This window comes from Dreissena polymorpha, chromosome 2, assembly GCF_020536995.1.
Source record: "Dreissena polymorpha isolate Duluth1 chromosome 2, UMN_Dpol_1.0, whole genome shotgun sequence".
NCBI classification, from domain to species: Eukaryota; Metazoa; Mollusca; class Bivalvia; order Myida; family Dreissenidae; genus Dreissena; species Dreissena polymorpha.
Genome location: NC_068356.1, coordinates 9,987,073 through 10,004,047, shown reverse-complemented (window position 1 = coordinate 10,004,047; position 16,975 = coordinate 9,987,073). Strand labels below are relative to the sequence as shown.

General features: G+C 32.7%; 1 protein-coding gene across 6 annotated transcripts in view; it reads right to left on the bottom strand.

Moving 5' to 3' along the window:
- Positions 1–16,975, bottom strand: part of LOC127865825 (uncharacterized) — a 182,952-nt gene that overhangs the window by 98,463 nt on the left and 67,514 nt on the right. For 5 of the 6 annotated variants that reach the window (XM_052405850.1, XM_052405848.1, XM_052405849.1 and 2 more), the window contains exons 13-28: positions 16,454–16,591; positions 10,645–10,748; positions 10,359–10,435; positions 10,026–10,195; positions 8,299–8,463; positions 4,547–4,711; positions 4,320–4,414; positions 3,880–3,992; positions 3,420–3,574; positions 2,601–2,744; positions 2,214–2,345; positions 1,809–1,961; positions 1,285–1,404; positions 738–872; positions 385–516; positions 1–138 (exon numbers count right to left, since the gene is read on the bottom strand). The exons of the other annotated variant lie outside the window; for it this stretch is intronic. In XM_052405850.1, coding sequence (XP_052261810.1) covers positions 1–138; positions 385–516; positions 738–872; positions 1,285–1,404; positions 1,809–1,961; positions 2,214–2,345; positions 2,601–2,744; positions 3,420–3,574; positions 3,880–3,992; positions 4,320–4,414; positions 4,547–4,711; positions 8,299–8,463; positions 10,026–10,195; positions 10,359–10,435; positions 10,645–10,748; positions 16,454–16,591 — 2,136 coding nt within the window. The remainder of the gene's footprint in view (positions 139–384; positions 517–737; positions 873–1,284; positions 1,405–1,808; positions 1,962–2,213; positions 2,346–2,600; positions 2,745–3,419; positions 3,575–3,879; positions 3,993–4,319; positions 4,415–4,546; positions 4,712–8,298; positions 8,464–10,025; positions 10,196–10,358; positions 10,436–10,644; positions 10,749–16,453; positions 16,592–16,975) is intronic. 6 annotated transcript variants of the gene reach the window in all.

The following is a 16,975-nucleotide window of genomic DNA, read 5'->3' as shown; positions in this document are numbered from 1 at the left end:
CTATGCATTCAATGAGGCTGTTGTTCATCTGCACAGGTCGACTTGAAAATCCACAGACGCAGTTCCAGGATCCGTTTGTGTTGTTACAAGTCCCATTAATACATTGGTAACCACCTGGATTCGCACATTCATCAAAATCTGCAATTGCAACAATTAGTTTAAGGAAATCACGTCGATAACAATCTAAATATTGAAGTAATTATGTATTTGCAATCCAATAAGACACTTAAAATTTGTAATGTAATCGCATTAATTATTGTATTACTAAGAAAGCACGGACCCATGTTGTGAACTTGATATGACGATCTAAAACATACTTATTAGTATACAAAATGCTTCATTAATTATTTATCATATTTTTTAATGTAATGTTATAAGTAAAACCTTTGCACATAAAATGCATATCATCATCGCCTGATGCACGATAACCGGGCGGGCACGCGCAAGTAAATGAACCCTGTAGATTTGTACATATTCCGTCACAGGAGTAGGAAGCATTTGTACATTCGTTTATATCTGCAATTGCAGAAGAACATTCATTAACTATTCGCAAGCGATGCATATTAAAGTAGTATGTTTAATTTCATTACATTTTGGGTTCAACATAACTTGACAATGAAATCAGAGTGACCATATACGTTCTAAAAGGTTCCGAGGTTAGGGTATTTGGAAAGGAATTATTATAAGTGACTAACTTAATAAACAGTAAAAGAAATACATATACAAAGCTAACTTACCAGTGCAATAAGTAACGTACTGGTTTCTAAATTGTTCGTAGAAACCATTAAGACAAATGCATGTGTAGCTTCCGTTGTTATTGGTACAATGCCCGTTGACACACATGTCGTCGGGATGTAAACATTCATCAATATCTTAAACATAATGTAATAAGAATAACACTGGTAATAATTTTAAAATTGAGCATATTGTTAAAGATTAAGCTTATACATAATGATCTATATAAACATGGCAAATATTATCAATTTTATATCGTCTAAAAACAAACTAAAATATTACAAAAACATCGTAATTTACATATTGATAAAATAATTACCGATGACCTGTCTTAAAAGCTCACTTTACTTTTCGAAATGTTGTAGCGTAACTTTAATGCACTCTAATACTTGAATCTTAGTACAATGCGTATACTTAGCTCAAAATCAATGTTTCGTATACATATTTTATTTAATATTTTTGTTGAAGCCTAATGTTATAACAATTAAATATAAGTCATATAAAATATCCGTTTAAAAAAACTAGTATGTATATATTGAAATAGGTTACCTATACATGTTTTTTCAGTGTCATCAAACATATAACCTTTGTTACAAATACAATGATGCGATCCATTGGTGTTAACACACATTCCGTTTTCACAGGGATTATTCGAACACTCATCTACATCTAGAAAAGAAAAGAATACCATTCAAAATCTAAAAATTATGTTGAAATAACACTGTGTCCTTCACTTATGTTATTGTTATTGGTAACTGTAATTTGAGAAATACTTATTTTGGTAATAAAAAACTTTCGAGGATATTAGCCCTCATGCTTCGTTATTTATGTTCTACAACTAGTGTCAACAAAAAGCATTTGTCGTTCCTATGCATAAGGGTAAGAATTATAACAAGGTATTTGAAATGTAAGATATTTATTTTAAAATGTTATTGTGAGTGCATTCTTTAACAATAGTCTAATATGTTATGACATTTTTGTTTTAAAAGGATGCTTATTTAATTTTTGACAACGTTGGATGTCTGGCCAGTTATAAAATTCAACGACAATGATTGGTTAACCGTTTTAAATACCTTCACATGTAGAATTAATGCCGTTTCCATTGACAAAATAACCAGGAAGACATCGACATGACAACGTAGAGTTCTCGCATATCCGTTCACCGTTACGACATGTAAAAAGTCGGTACGGCGTTTCCATTGAGGTGCACATGTTGAACGCAGCGGCTAAAATTCAAACATGTTTTTTAATGCAGTAATTGATGCAGTAATTGCAGTTCCAGTTTATATTAATGATGAACAATTCACAATAATCTAATTCTATTTTTCAGAACGATATACCATTACACTATAAAAGGGTTTATTTTGCCTTTAGCATTGATCAATTATTTGCACATGTAAAAATGTGACAATTCATCTGATCCGTGTGTGTGATAGATCAATTTGTGTTTATATTGAGGTGTTTGAAAGACGCAATACCTGAACAATTTTGGACAGTTTCATTGAGGACTACACGGCTTGTTTCTAAGGGACATATACAAGTCCAGTTGCCTTCCGTGTTTTCGCATGTTCCGCCGATACACAAGTGGCCGGAGTTGCATTCATTCACATCTGCGATCAATTTATATGTGATAAACAAACGATTAAACACCACCAGTGAAAAATAAATAATGCTTTGCAAAAATATCTTGTGCACTATACTGTATGGCAAGAAACAAAGGGAAAACTCATTTGCACCAAAACATCATCGTAGCAATAGGGGAAAAATAAATCATAAGTCAGTCGGTCAATCAATCAATTAAACAATCAAAATAAATATTTCCATTCGTCTGCATATCTTGGAAAATATAAAAATTCACGTGAAACCTTGACACGCATGGCTGTCATCCGGATGCATGTTGTACCCAGGTTTGCATTCACAATTTGTGGTTCCGTTGGCTTGTACACAGACGGTGGTTCTCATGTCGCATCTACCGTTGTTCGCTCGTTTACACAATTCGTTGTCCGATTCTTTTTAGTGGACAATAATAAATATATAATTCGAGGCAAGTAAATTACGCGTATTGCTTTTGTCTTACGATTTGTATTTTTTATATCTATGCATTGTTGCTTAACATATTGTTTTAACGATATTAAACTATTTCTTATTATATTCAATATAAATAAAATGATGATTTTAAATGTAAACATCCACTGTATACAATTGTATCTATTTATAATTGTTTCGAAATGAACTTATTCTCTTCAATATATTTAGTTACATTTGCGATTTTTAATGCTAATTGTCCCCTACCGACGAAACTGGAGGGGACTTATGGTTTGTCAGTCCGTCACACGTGTCTGGATCCTGCGATAACTTTAAAAGTTCTGCATATTTTTCACGAAACTTGAAAGATAGACAGATGGCAATATAGATATTATGTACGTCAATTCATTTTGTTCCTACGTCGAGAATTATGGTTGCTATGGCAACAAATATATATACAAAAAATACTAACAATGGTGGAGTTTCACTGGTAGGGGACCATATTGCTTGGAAATCTCTTGTTCATACAAAGTCAATTTTGGAGCAATAACTTAACAAGGTCAAGTAAACACTTAATAGATAAATATGATGGAATGTTAGCAATTACTGTATCTTAGTCACACATTAAAGATGATCCATATTATGTTTTTGGCTCGTACCGTTAAATATGGTCATGTTTTGAAAACTAGCTGGTCCAACATATGTGTCGTTTCTAAAACAGTCATGAGCAATTTTCTGTAAACGTTTGGTACTGACAGGGTCTCCCATCCGAATTCGAAATTCGTATGTCATCATGTAAAGGTCGCCAAATGATCTGAAATATGAATACATAGATCGTTAATAACTGTGTAAGCGGAACAAATTTGAAAAGATGACTGGTTCAATAATGTGCACTGTTTGATAAAGACTAACTGCAATACTTGCAACTGAAATATAGGAACGTATATGTAACAGTTTCGCTATATTGTTTAAATGAATTGCGTCTAATATCATTCTAATGTAATATCCCAAAATATATATTATTCTGCTATTGCGTTATTCGGACAATTTGTTAAAGCATATTTAAACTCGAGATTTGATTAACAATGAGTTATGTTTAACTTATTCACATACACTTACGGTGGGATAAATGATGTGTTGCTTAAAACAGTTACTGATACTAATAATGACGTTATTGGAACGGCTGTTTTTCTTTCCGCGTCTAAACTTGGATCCATGAATGTTTTAATAATCTGTAAAAACAACATAATGCATTCATTAGAATTTGTTTTATTTGCATCACCACCTTAACATAATTTACCAGTTTCTAAAACAATAAACTAGTGTTTTAGATTATTAAATTTCCGTTGGTTTGCGTAAAGAGATCTGATTTTCGAAACATTTTGTAGTCTAGGTTTGATGAAGTTTATAAATTGACACGTGCGAAGATACGACTTTAAGCATCAATTATATTACATTTCCGTCGCATTTGTGTGTGTTTATAATAGCTGTAGTTATGACATGTTTTATACAATGGTAACCTAGCAATTATAAGTTGTTCAAATGAACGACAACCTTACTTCATCTTTCAAAAAGGACACGATGGTCGACTGAGTTAATTTCTCTTTCCTGACGTCCCATATGAAAGTTATGTTGCCCAAATAGCTGTGATTTCCTGTATAAGCATAACGTTAGAAAACATTTTATCGTCGCAATATATGGTACCAAACATATTTGGTGCAGGCATAACCGGTAATATTAATTTGTTTAGTGCTAATTCTTATCGAAATAATGTTGTACAACTCACCTTGACATCTGTATATTGGATCTTCTGTAGAGCCTACAGACATCCATAGCCTGTCCGTAGGACAGGTACAGTTCCAAGAACCATAAGTATTTGAGCACAATAGTCCATGCACGCATCGTTCCCCTGTTGTGTTGTTTCTTTCGAATAACTCGCATTCGTTTACATCTAGAGTGAAAAGTATTATATATTTGCCTTAAATTTAACTTCATCATTTAATTAATTCAATGTTTTTCGTGTCTGATGAAAAAGAGATCGCTACGATTAAATTCAAATAAACGTGTATCGAAACATGAAAACACTGCGTAAACCCAAATAAAACTGTTTCAAGTTTATAAGAAATTTATACACAAGAGGGCCATGATGGCCCTGCATCGCTCCACTGTTTTTTCTTTGCGAAAAAATGTGTAATGCGCATGGGTTGAAATGTACTCAAGCAAATTGTGACTTTCTCTTTCTATCCCTCGTCCCACTGGGCGCTTAAAGTTGGAAGGATGAGCATTTTTATATATGGAAAAAGTTACTACCGTGTTAACTAAACAGACAAAAAAGCCTGGGAATTGTTGCACAGGTCCTTTGCTTATAACGTAGGTACATTTATCTCTCCAAAATATATTGTCGTTCTTTCTATTTCACATATTTTTAGATGCTGAAGATCAAATCTACGCATTTGATTTGAAACAGATTCACAAGACCCATAGGAATGAAAATTCCTTAACCCTTTACCAAACAACACATTTTGGACTTTCCCAATTTGAAAGAGGTTGCAGACGTCAATTGAATTAAAATGGAATATGAAGGAAATGATCAGGTAGGGTAGAAATAATTGTGATAAAAGGAGAAATTGCTCATCAACCCACACATCCCTAAGACCAACAAGCCTGAGAATATTATGATAATCTAAAGATTATTTCTTTATATTTATAAATGTATTTAATTAAGTAATACATTTGACTTCTAAGATCAATTCATAACTAATATTAAGAAAATTATAAAATGGTCAGAAATATATATGGATTATTGAGCAATTGACAATCATTTCAACAATTCATGATCAGTCACGATTCACAAATGGAACAATGAATCATTAGTTATTAAAAAGCAGCATATACGATAGTTAAGACATTGCACTACATTAATTTCAACACCTTCTCTTCGATACAAAGTTTGAGTTTACCGTGCAGTATCATATATTGACTTTCCTTGAAATAATTATGTTCATGGAAGCTGTGTTTTTTTAAATCAATAATATATTATAAAACTGGTTTTAACACTATAAAAAAGACATGAAATTAACATGTCATCCAAAATATTTTCATCCGGATATATGGTCACTTTCGACATATTTAAATAAAACCCGACTTTTTTCAGTTTATAAGAAAAACATTCATAACACATGTTCTTACTTCAATGCCTTTGTAAGCAGTCACCATCTGACCTAATATGGCACTAAATGACAGGGTTTTATCTCATGTTTACAAGATGTTGATGTTGTTGTTGGTCACAGCCAAACAGCCGCAGTAATCTACACTGGTAAACGTCATATGTTCAGTTTTGTGACCCCCGGGGCCGGGTCAAATTTGAGCCCAGGGGAATAATTTGAACAAATTTGGTAGAGGACTATAAGATATCACTACATACCAAATTTAGTAGCCCTAAGCTCTATAATTAAGAACAAGAAGATTTTTAAAGTTTGCACAAAAAAGGCCTTATTTAAGCATATGTTCATTTTTGTGACCCCTGGGACAAGGTCAAATTTGTTCCTAGGGGCATAACTTGAACAAACTAAGTAGAGAACTATTAGATGTCACTACCTACCGAATTTGGTAGATATAGGCCCAATGGTTATGGACGAGAAGATTTTTATAGTTTGCACAAAATGGGCCCGATATAAGCATATGTTCAATTTTGTGACCCCTGGGGAACGGTCAAATTTGATCCCAGGGGCTTAATTTGAAAAAACTTGGTAGAGGACTATAAGATGTTAGTACATACCAAATTTGGTAGCCCTATGCCATACGGTTATGGACAAGAAGATTTTTTAAGTTTGCACAAAATAGGCCTTATATAAGCAAATTTTTGATTTTTTGACCCCCCAGGGCAGGGTCAAATTTGACCCCAGGGGCATAATTTGAACAAACTTGGTAGAGGACTATTAGATGCAACTACATACCAAATTTGGTAGCCCTAGGCCCAATGGTAATGAACGAGAAGATTTTTAAAGTTTTCACAAAATAGGCCTTATATAAGCACATTTTCAATTTTTTGACCCCCCGGGGCAGGGTCAAATTTGACCCCAGGGGCATAATTTGAACAAACTTGGTCGAGGATTATAAGATGTCACTACACATCAAATTTGGTAGCCCTTGGCCCAATGGTTATGGACAAGAAGATTTCTAAAGTTTTCACAAAAAAGGCCTTATATAAGCAAATGTTCAAGTTTTTTGACCCCCCGGGGCAGGGTCAAATTTGACCCCAGGGGCATAATTTGAACAAACTTGATATAGGACTATAAGATGTCACTACATACAAAATTTGGTAGCCCTAGGCCCAATGGTTATCGACAAGAAGATTTTTAAAGTTTGCACAAAATAGGCCTTATATAAGCAAATTTTCAATTTTTTAAACCCCCGGGGCAGGGTCAAATTTGACCCCAGGGGCATAATTTGAACAAACTTGGTAGAGGACAATAAGATGTAACTACATACCAAATTTGGTAGCCCTGTGCCATACGGTTATGGACAAGAAGATTTATAAAGTTTGCACAAAATAGGCCTTATATAAGCAAATTTTCAATGTTTTGACCCCCCGGGGCAGGGTCAAATTTAACCCCAGGGGCATAATTTGAACAAACTTAATAGAGGACTATAAGATGTCACTACGTAGCAAATTTGGTAGCCCTAGGCCCAATGGTTACGGACAAGAAGATTTTTAAAGTTTGCGCAAAATAGGCCTTATATAAGCAAATTTTCAATTTTTTGACCCCCCGGGGCAGGGTCAAATTTGACCCCAGGGACATAATTTGAACAAACTTGGTAGAGGACTATAAGATGTCACTACATACCAAATTTGGTAGCCCTTGGTCCAATGGTTATGGACAAGAAGATTTTTAAAGTTTGCACAAAATAGGCCTTATTTTAGCAAATTTTCAATTTTTTGACCCCCCCCCTCCGGGGCAGGGTCAAATTTTACCCCAGGGGCATAATTTGAACAAACTTGGTAGAGGACAATAAGATGTCAATACATACCAAATTTGGTAGCCCTAGGCCTAATGGTTATGGACAAGAAGATTTATAAAGTTTGCACAAAATAGGCCTTATATAAGCAAATTTTCAATTTTTTGAATCCCCGGGGCAGGGTCAAATTTGACCCCAGGGGCATAATTTGAACAAATTTGAAAGAGGTTCACCACAGGAACATTCCTGAGAAATTTCATCAGATTTGGACCAGTAGTTTAGGAGGAGAAGATGTTTAAAGAAAAAGTTAACGCACGCACGCACGGACGCACGCACGGACGCACACATGACGGACACAGGACCATGACATAAGCCCCGCTGGCCTTTGGCCAGTGGAGCTAAAAACGGGTTTACAACACTTCACGAGACAGGAAATAATTGATAGCATATTTGTTTATTTACTGTTGCGTTTAATTAAATTGAGTTTCTTTTTAAATGAAAATGACGGATATATGTATTGTATTAAACACACTAATCTAAATATGAAGTTCATAAGAACCTTAAACACGTTTACAGTACCGTCACAATAAACATCCCGTTTGTTTCCAGTGATAGGTTTCTTGAAGCCGGCATTGCATTCACAATCGTAATAGTCCATGTCGATTTCTTTATTGACACAATGAGTGCTCTGCTCGAGGCAGTCGCTGCGTTTAGGAACAACGTCGCAGATTCCTCCCTTGTCCGCTGTGACAATTGTTGTATCGATGATAAAAAATATTTAGAATTTGTAGGCAACTCATTATTATTACTTTAAAATGCCAAGTACCCAGTTCACCGTAAACTATGTTTATTTCTCTACGCTAACACTTTCGAAAATTATATAACAATAATATTACAAATTTGCTCCGTCTGAAGTTTGAAATTATACACGCAACAAACATTCCGATTGAACACTTTATTTCTTTATTTTTTTTCTAAACGGAATCGACAAAGATACATGATATTGTTGTCACATACGTTTGTCGTATCTTGTTTTTGGTTTGTGTTAATATTTTTTTAATATTTATTAGAACGATTTACTAAATATCACTAATAGAACAGGTTATATCTATTCATACATTTTCGGTTTGAGTTTTTTGTTTACATATTAACAAAAAACTGAACTGGTGTTATTTTGCGTTCGGACAATCCATTCTCTATGAAAAAACTTTCAAGTATTAAATATTAAAATTTAATATGAAAGCCTAGGTTTTATACATCATGTAATCCTGATATGGGAGTGGCCTAGATATTGTCTAGGTAAGCCTTATTACAACGTTTGATGAAAACTGAGGAATTAGTGAGCCGTCTAGCGTGGTAACAATTGTGTGCAATGATAAGGTATTGAAATGCAGTTGGTTTATCTGACTTGAACTAGATTCAAAATTGGTATAGATATCGTTAAAATTATGCTTATAATTAAACATTTGAGTAATACGTTTTGCTTCTAGCGTGGTCACATTTATATCTCTAATATTTGATCCATGTTCTATGTTTTGATCCGGTTTGACTCAAATACAGCTTTGATCAAGATAATGTCAAAACATACAAATCATGACCAGGTTTCTTCAACATTTTATTTAAAAAATGTGTTCTCTTGCGCAATTATGAGGAAAGAATGATGATGGCAATTAATTTCTATGAATTTACCTTTGACCTAGTCTTTGACCACACTTGACCCACGTTTTAACTAAGATATAAAGGAAACAAGTAAACTGTTTGAGAAGTGTCGTAAAATGCAATACCCAAGTATTTTCGTATACGAGATCGAAGCCAAATTGCAATGAAGCTCGCGTATCAATCATTTAGATAACTGAGAAACGATTTTGTGTTTTTACTTTTGAATTCAAAAGTTTGTCCATATACATCAATGGAACTCGTGTGATGAATGGAATTATTGTGTAACAATTCCCTCAAACAAATGGTTATAAAATTCGCTGTGACACACATATATAGCTATTTGCTTTCGTTTGTTAGTGTGCATTTTATTTTTTACATCTAGTTTCCACAAGAAAGTTTGATCAGTGTATATGATAATGCATGTTCCCTTAAAGTTGAACGCGATTGAACTTCATCGTGTGATTGTTATTAATTGAACAATTATATAGAAACATCTTCTTTATATATGCTATAATATTCGAATATAACATTTGATTAAACATTCACAACAAAAATATGCACAAGCTTGTATAAATAAAAAATTTAACGCATGTTTTTTAATTGCTTGTTCATTATTACGTGAACGACCAATGAATTAAGACACTTACGTGGGTGCAAATGAAATACTTTCAACGGAGGGTTAAGAGTCATTTGCGGGAATGATGATAATGCAATTCCTTGAATTTGATTTAATTTTCCTGCCAGGTCCTTCACTATATCTTGGCGATCTCGTGTGCTAGTCATGTGAAGAATGAAGTCGAAATGGACGAGTATACCCCTAAATTATTGAAACAAAAGGCAACTCATGATTATGTATAATGGGTATGATTAATTTCAATGAGTGAGAATATTGAATATGCGAGATAGGTAAACGAATCGACGAGATACAAATGAAATGCTTATGTAATAACAAAATATAGTTAAATGCATAGACTACTTACACAACGTCTTTTCTTTTGTAGATCCTATAGATTTCAATACTTGAAAAATTTGTTGAGGTATTGAGGAAGTTAGTAAACTGAAAATGTAAAAATAAGAAATACAAAAACAACTTCTGGTGCTCAATTAGCTATTTTGAACCAATCATATCTTACCGTAGAATTTGGAGCTTATTACTCTTTTTTAAGACACACAACATAAATTAACAATTATATGTAAATGATTTGATTAAATTTGAGTCTAAAAATTAAAGAAGTCAAATGTGTTGTTTGTTTTTTTTAATCTAACCTCCGTTGACGTTGTCGCAATTGCATTCTGAAGTGTGTCATTGGTCTGGGGAATATTATTCGTCTGAATGATGTACTCAAAGTATCCGAAATACATTTTGCTCTCTGTAATAACAAAACATGGTGTTAGCAGTCGCATCCAAACACAGTGGTATTATTCAAGTTGGTTTCTGTCACTTAAGTCAGCCATCTTGTATACGCGTTCGCTGATATAAGCCAACATCTTTGAAACAGGTTGTGTTTTAAATCGATTAAACTTATACGATATCCAAAAGCATTTTTTTGTTTAAGTCGGAATAATGCGCTCATAACGTGCATTGACCGTAAATCTTAGCAGAGGTTTCGTTTGCTGCGCACACAAATAATCTATGCAACTTGCTCAATGGCGATATAGTGATAAATATACTTAACATACACTCTCGACGTTGATTTATTGGACGAAATGCATAGATATAAAGAAATAAATCGTTAAATAATCATTAGTTTGATAAATGTATATATTTTAATAATTTTAATAATGATATTCATTTGTTTTACATCTCTGTTTATACTTATGCTCAACTGGAAGCAGTGTGAATAGCCCATACATGCGGGTATACTTTTAACGTGTATTGAACAGTTTCGAAAAGAAGTCATAGAAAAGAAGCGCGAGCTAATGCCTCAAATAAAAGAGGCGAGACGGTTAGGTAAAAGCGCCTTTCTGGCATATTACACTCTTTACATTAATGCAACCGCGGTAAGAGCATAATGGTACGATGGCGGTGAGGTGTCGATATTATCGTGAAACATTCATGGTTTAACTGATTTGAAAAGGTCTAGTAAAGTGTTTACAACTATTTTACGTTCATTTTATATCCTTTTTATGTTGAAACATGGACAAAGGTTTCAATTAACATTACTCTTGACGGTTATCTATCTCTTAATTTCTTTAGAAAATTTCAACATTGCAACGCTCGAAGATGTAGCGGTGGATATGTCTATCTATTTTTAAAAAGTCATTTGAAAATGGAATTAATATTATACGGAATAATTTGTGATACTTTTATTTGGTTTTAAATTACTTGATCTGTGTAAGTCCTCTACTTACGCATTATCAATGGTAAAATAGGCGACAGTGGTAAACACACATTTTTCTAAAATAACGGTTCTTCAGTGATTGATTATCTGTTAACTAAATAATACAATTTTCAATTGTTAGCAAACTTAACTGTTTATGATTTTAACGAATGGAGCGATCATGCCCCATTGCAGTTTCCATTGTATATCAATAATTATTCGCCTTGTAACCGATGTTAAAAATCTATGGGACAACGCATTTTCAGATGAATTTCGTTCAGGAATTATCTCGACTACCCGTATTGACAGACATTGTTGAAAATATTGATTGTTCAAGTAAACTGTATATTAAAGAGGCTGTAGAAAATTCATTCATACAATCCGAAACGTTGCGAATTCGTTGTTTTCAAAATCTCGTGTTTAGAATAATAAACCCACGTTGTTTGGTGACAGTTGTATAAACCACGCTGATTTTTTACAACGAGCGTATAATTGCTCGAAATCAATATCATTATACTTTACGATGTTTTAATTGTATTAAGTATTCTTTCAATAGAATAGCGTTGTGTGACAAGAAATTCATTATAAGCATTTAATTAATAAAAAGAAAAGGGATGAATATAAACGGAAAATGATACAAAATAAAAAATTTAAAAAGTAAAAAACCAAAAGAATTTTAGAAATATTTTAAATCTAAAAAATCTAAAACAATATAAATGGCAAAATAATGTCAAAACATGCATACAATAATCATTTTGAAAATGTGACTAACAATATAGTTATAATGCCGAAGCGTAAGAATTGTGTGCAAATATTAACTTACATGAGGAAAATTGTACTTATCAAAAAATAGATCAGCTGATAACAGTAGTAAAAGTTAGGCTGCTGTTTAACGCTTAAAACGTTATAAAGCGTTTCTTGAAAGTTTTGATATTTTATCAAACCATGACATGTGCCGTGTTGAATAGTATTTTAGTTTCTGGCTATTTCCCCGATCAGTGGACAGCGGAAATTATCATCCCTCTGCATAAAAATGCTCTGTTGAAGATATTAGTAATTAAAGAAGGATAACACGTGTTAGTTGTTTTTCTAAGTCGTTTACAACTACTGAAAACAAACGTATAAAACCGTTTTGTAACGATAATTTTGTCCTCAAATGTTAAATGCACAATTATTTGGATTTACAAAAATGAATGTTCAATTGTTCATGCTATTCATTTATTGTTGTCAGTTGTGCAGCATTTAATAAATGAAAACAAATTTGTGTATGTTGTATACGTTGATGTGCTTAAATGTTATACATTGTAATGTATAATGCATAACTCTGGTGTACAAAGTAAGTTATTGAAAATAAAAAGAATATGTTTGAAACCGTTAAATCTTGTGTTAAGTTGTGTACATCATATTCTGAATACTTTAGTTGTGCTGCCGGTGTAAGACAAGCGGAGGTAATGTCCCCGATTATTTTTTCACTGTTTTAGAAGCTTTGGAAGTATTTTTCAAGATAGCACATTGCCTGGCCTAACAAAAGACGACATAAGCTTAATTGTGTTGTTATTTGCGGATGACATGGCTATCCTAAGTAAATCACCAGAAGAAGTACCGAACCATTTGGATAACCTTTATCTCGTTTGTAATACTTGGAGGCTTGTTGTGAACACTTAAAAAACAAAATTAATGGTTTTTGATTAAAGGAGTAACATTCGAAAAGATTTAAAAAATGGACATATAATGTCAAACACACAGCAATCGTCGACAATTTTCATTATTTCGGCACTGTATGTATTGCACTGGTAGTTTCACTTTGTATCATTTAGTTGGAAAAGCCCTTTAAGTTATGAATATTTTTCTTTAATAATGTAAACTGTATGGTCTAAAGCCGAAATTATTTTGTCAGTTGTTTGGGTCTTTTTGATTTTATGCATCTGAAATATTGGGTTTTAATAAATAAATAAATAACGCATTCAAAATACCATTTATATGTAAATAGATACAGTACGTCTAGCGCGATTTCTGACTAAAACACAGTACCACCCTGGACAATTTTTCGTCAGCGTGGACAATCACGGTGACCTTGAGATCTTTTCAACGTGAAAAATCGCGATGACAGCGGTTTATCACCACGAGCGTTATCGGGAAATCGATCTCACGGTGGACCGCCGCGATCGCAGTGGATCACCGCAGCCCCGATGGTTCGCGGTTAAATATAGGTAGATGTGAAATAAACACAGCAAATTTCGATATTGCAGACCGTACATGTACAGGTATGTTTGCAAATTTCATGAATGCTTTGTTACCGTCGTATGAATTACTTTATTGTAATCAAAATCGCCAAAATGATTTCTTTTGTTTACCCTAGTAATTAACAATCTATAGCCGCAATGGAGTTCGTGATTTTAACTAAAATTGGTCCGGAACTATTTATTAGCGAAACTCTGTTAGATTTCAGGTAGATGCAAACTTTTTTAAATTAAAATTATGTATCTAGTTAGTCTAAAACTTGATTATTTTAAATTAATATCTTTTATTTAAAAATCGCTCTATATCTAATACACATTTCTCGAGCCGAAAATGAATTTTGTGATTTTAAATGAACAAGTACCGGAGCTATTTATAAGCAAATCTGTGTAAGATGTTTGGACATAACAAAATTTTTTTTATTGACAAATCAGCTTTTGTCTAAAACTTAATTTTATAATATTATTTAGATAACGTTTTTCAGGTAATATCAAAGTCTATAGCCCGAAATAAACTTCGTTTGTGTTGTTTTCAATATTTACTAAATTGATTTTATTATTTCGTTAATTTTCTTAATAAAATCTAAGAAGTTACGATCAAAATGTTCAACATCAAAAATATTGAGCCCTAAATAAACCTAAATAGTTCCAATGATGTTCTCTACATTTCCAAAACTTATAAATTTCTTTATTAAATTTCGTAATAAAACCTAAATTTACAGAAAAAAAAAAGGACTAAAAAGGTGATGATTTACTTTGTTAATTACGGATTATCAATTTAAGCAAGATGGTGGTCTTGAAAAATCATCTGCGATACAGGCACGAACGCATTTGCTCAATGGGAGGCGATGTCCCAAGTGTGTATTAAAAGGGTTTATCGGTATGTAAGTGTTACCACATGTCTGCACATGTGTGATACCGTTATTCAGATAAGATATCACGCGTCACCTTTTAATAGCATGTCAAATCACAATCAAGACCTAATTAATGCTGTGTTTGATTACTTTTAAAGAATGCAGATAAACCTTGTTTATATTTTATGTTAATGAAATAGCATGTTTCGTTACAAAAACGGCATTTCTCTTTGAATATTGGCGATGTGTATAGTAAGTTAACTTACTTGCGGCCGTGACTCAGTGGCGAATTCAAATGAAATTATGACTTGTTAAATTCTCCGCGATTTCTTATCAACACTTTTATCGAAACTGTATCAATTTTATATACATTTACATTGTATTGCAAAGTGATTTACATGTACATCAATCGAAACGCATCAGTAATATGTTTCACTCAATGTAATGCACAACATTATTGTAATGCAATATGCACCACTACATGTTTATAACGATTTCTTTTCATACGTTTTTTACATACAGCGAATGTTTCAAAATGAACTTGTTATTGAACAAAGAACTGGTATACAAATAGTAACGCGCCAACATGGCAACTGATCTTTTCGGTTGACTATAATATTAAAATATCGCGGAATTTGATACTTAATGCGGATGTCTCGAATTTGTTCATGTACATTTGTTCGATCCAATACGTGTAACAGAAGAAACAGGAAATAGCTTAAATAGTCTGATATCAAATTACATGTAACCTGGTTGGTTGTCTAAATAATTTCCCAAATTGCTAAGCACTCGTTTTGAGTTCGCAAACTTTAATATATAATACAAAAACATCTTGCATTTAATACTAGAAATCATAAGGGTACATCGGGTCTAATATGTATAATAAATACATTCTAAAAGATACCGTTATGATCGAAACTCTAGAAGGAGATTTTATCAAGTATCAAACAGTTTTACGCATTAAAGGAGCTCTCCTTTGATCAGATATGTATATTTGGGGTAATCTAGATACTTCCAATACACAATATTATATTAATTTAATGCACATGAAAGGTTTGTATGTTTCATTATTATTTCTATGATTTTTAAATTTGCAAATTACAAAATCATACACACTGAGAATAGCGTTTAAGACAATAATGTTGGTTAAAGTATAATTCCTTATCAATGAAACTGTGGACCGAGAAATGGTTTTGCTTTCTTATAATGTATTAAGGACTATTTTATATTTAATGCACCACTATTTAACGAGTGGAATTCTGAAAATTTAGCCTAACATATTTGATAAGCACCGAGATTAAATATTTCGATATGTAAATGTAAATGAAACAGCAAAACATCACGCGTCTATATACGTGTCTAATATACGAGTTTTACACGATTTGTTTATAATTTACATACACAAATTGGACACGTTAAGTTGCTGACAATGTTTGGTGAAAGTGCACAAAAAGTGTAAGATTTTAACACATTTTTAATAAGAGCGTTATATTCAAATTCCGCTATGTGTATGCACATCACTTACTGAACGCAAAATAATAATATCACATATTAAAATTATGTAAATTTAAGGAAAACACCTAACATATTATATAAACTTCAGTTATTCTATACCGGAAAGAATTCTGTCAACAATATGTCATAATGATGAAGATGATCGCACCTATTTTCACACAGAGGGAAGTCTTATTGAACTTGCTGTATCCGGACTGACACCCGCAGGTATATGTCCCTGGCAGATTCACGCATGCTTCATGTGGATTAGGACATGAATAGTTGCCTAGCACACACTCGTCCACGTCTGACAAAATTGTAAACAGTTGTTTTAATTAAACATTAAACATGACCTTCAAAAAGGCATAGTTTACTTTCACGGAGGTATATGCTATGTATACGTAAGGCATATCCGTGGTATATTTCATTGAAAGAAAATTAAAGACTGCCAATGTTAATACAAAATATAAAAAGATGCGCCTTGAATAGAATAAAACAATTGGGCGTTCATTTAATATAACGATTTTATACAGTTATTTTTATTGGATTTAAAATAGTTAACTTAATTATTGTATATAAGGACAAACTACACGATACGCGGAAGAACTTAGAATAGTTTAATTCAACTGATTTTATAGATACCATACTACAAGGCATTGTTTTATAATAAGATACTGTAACAAATAGAATA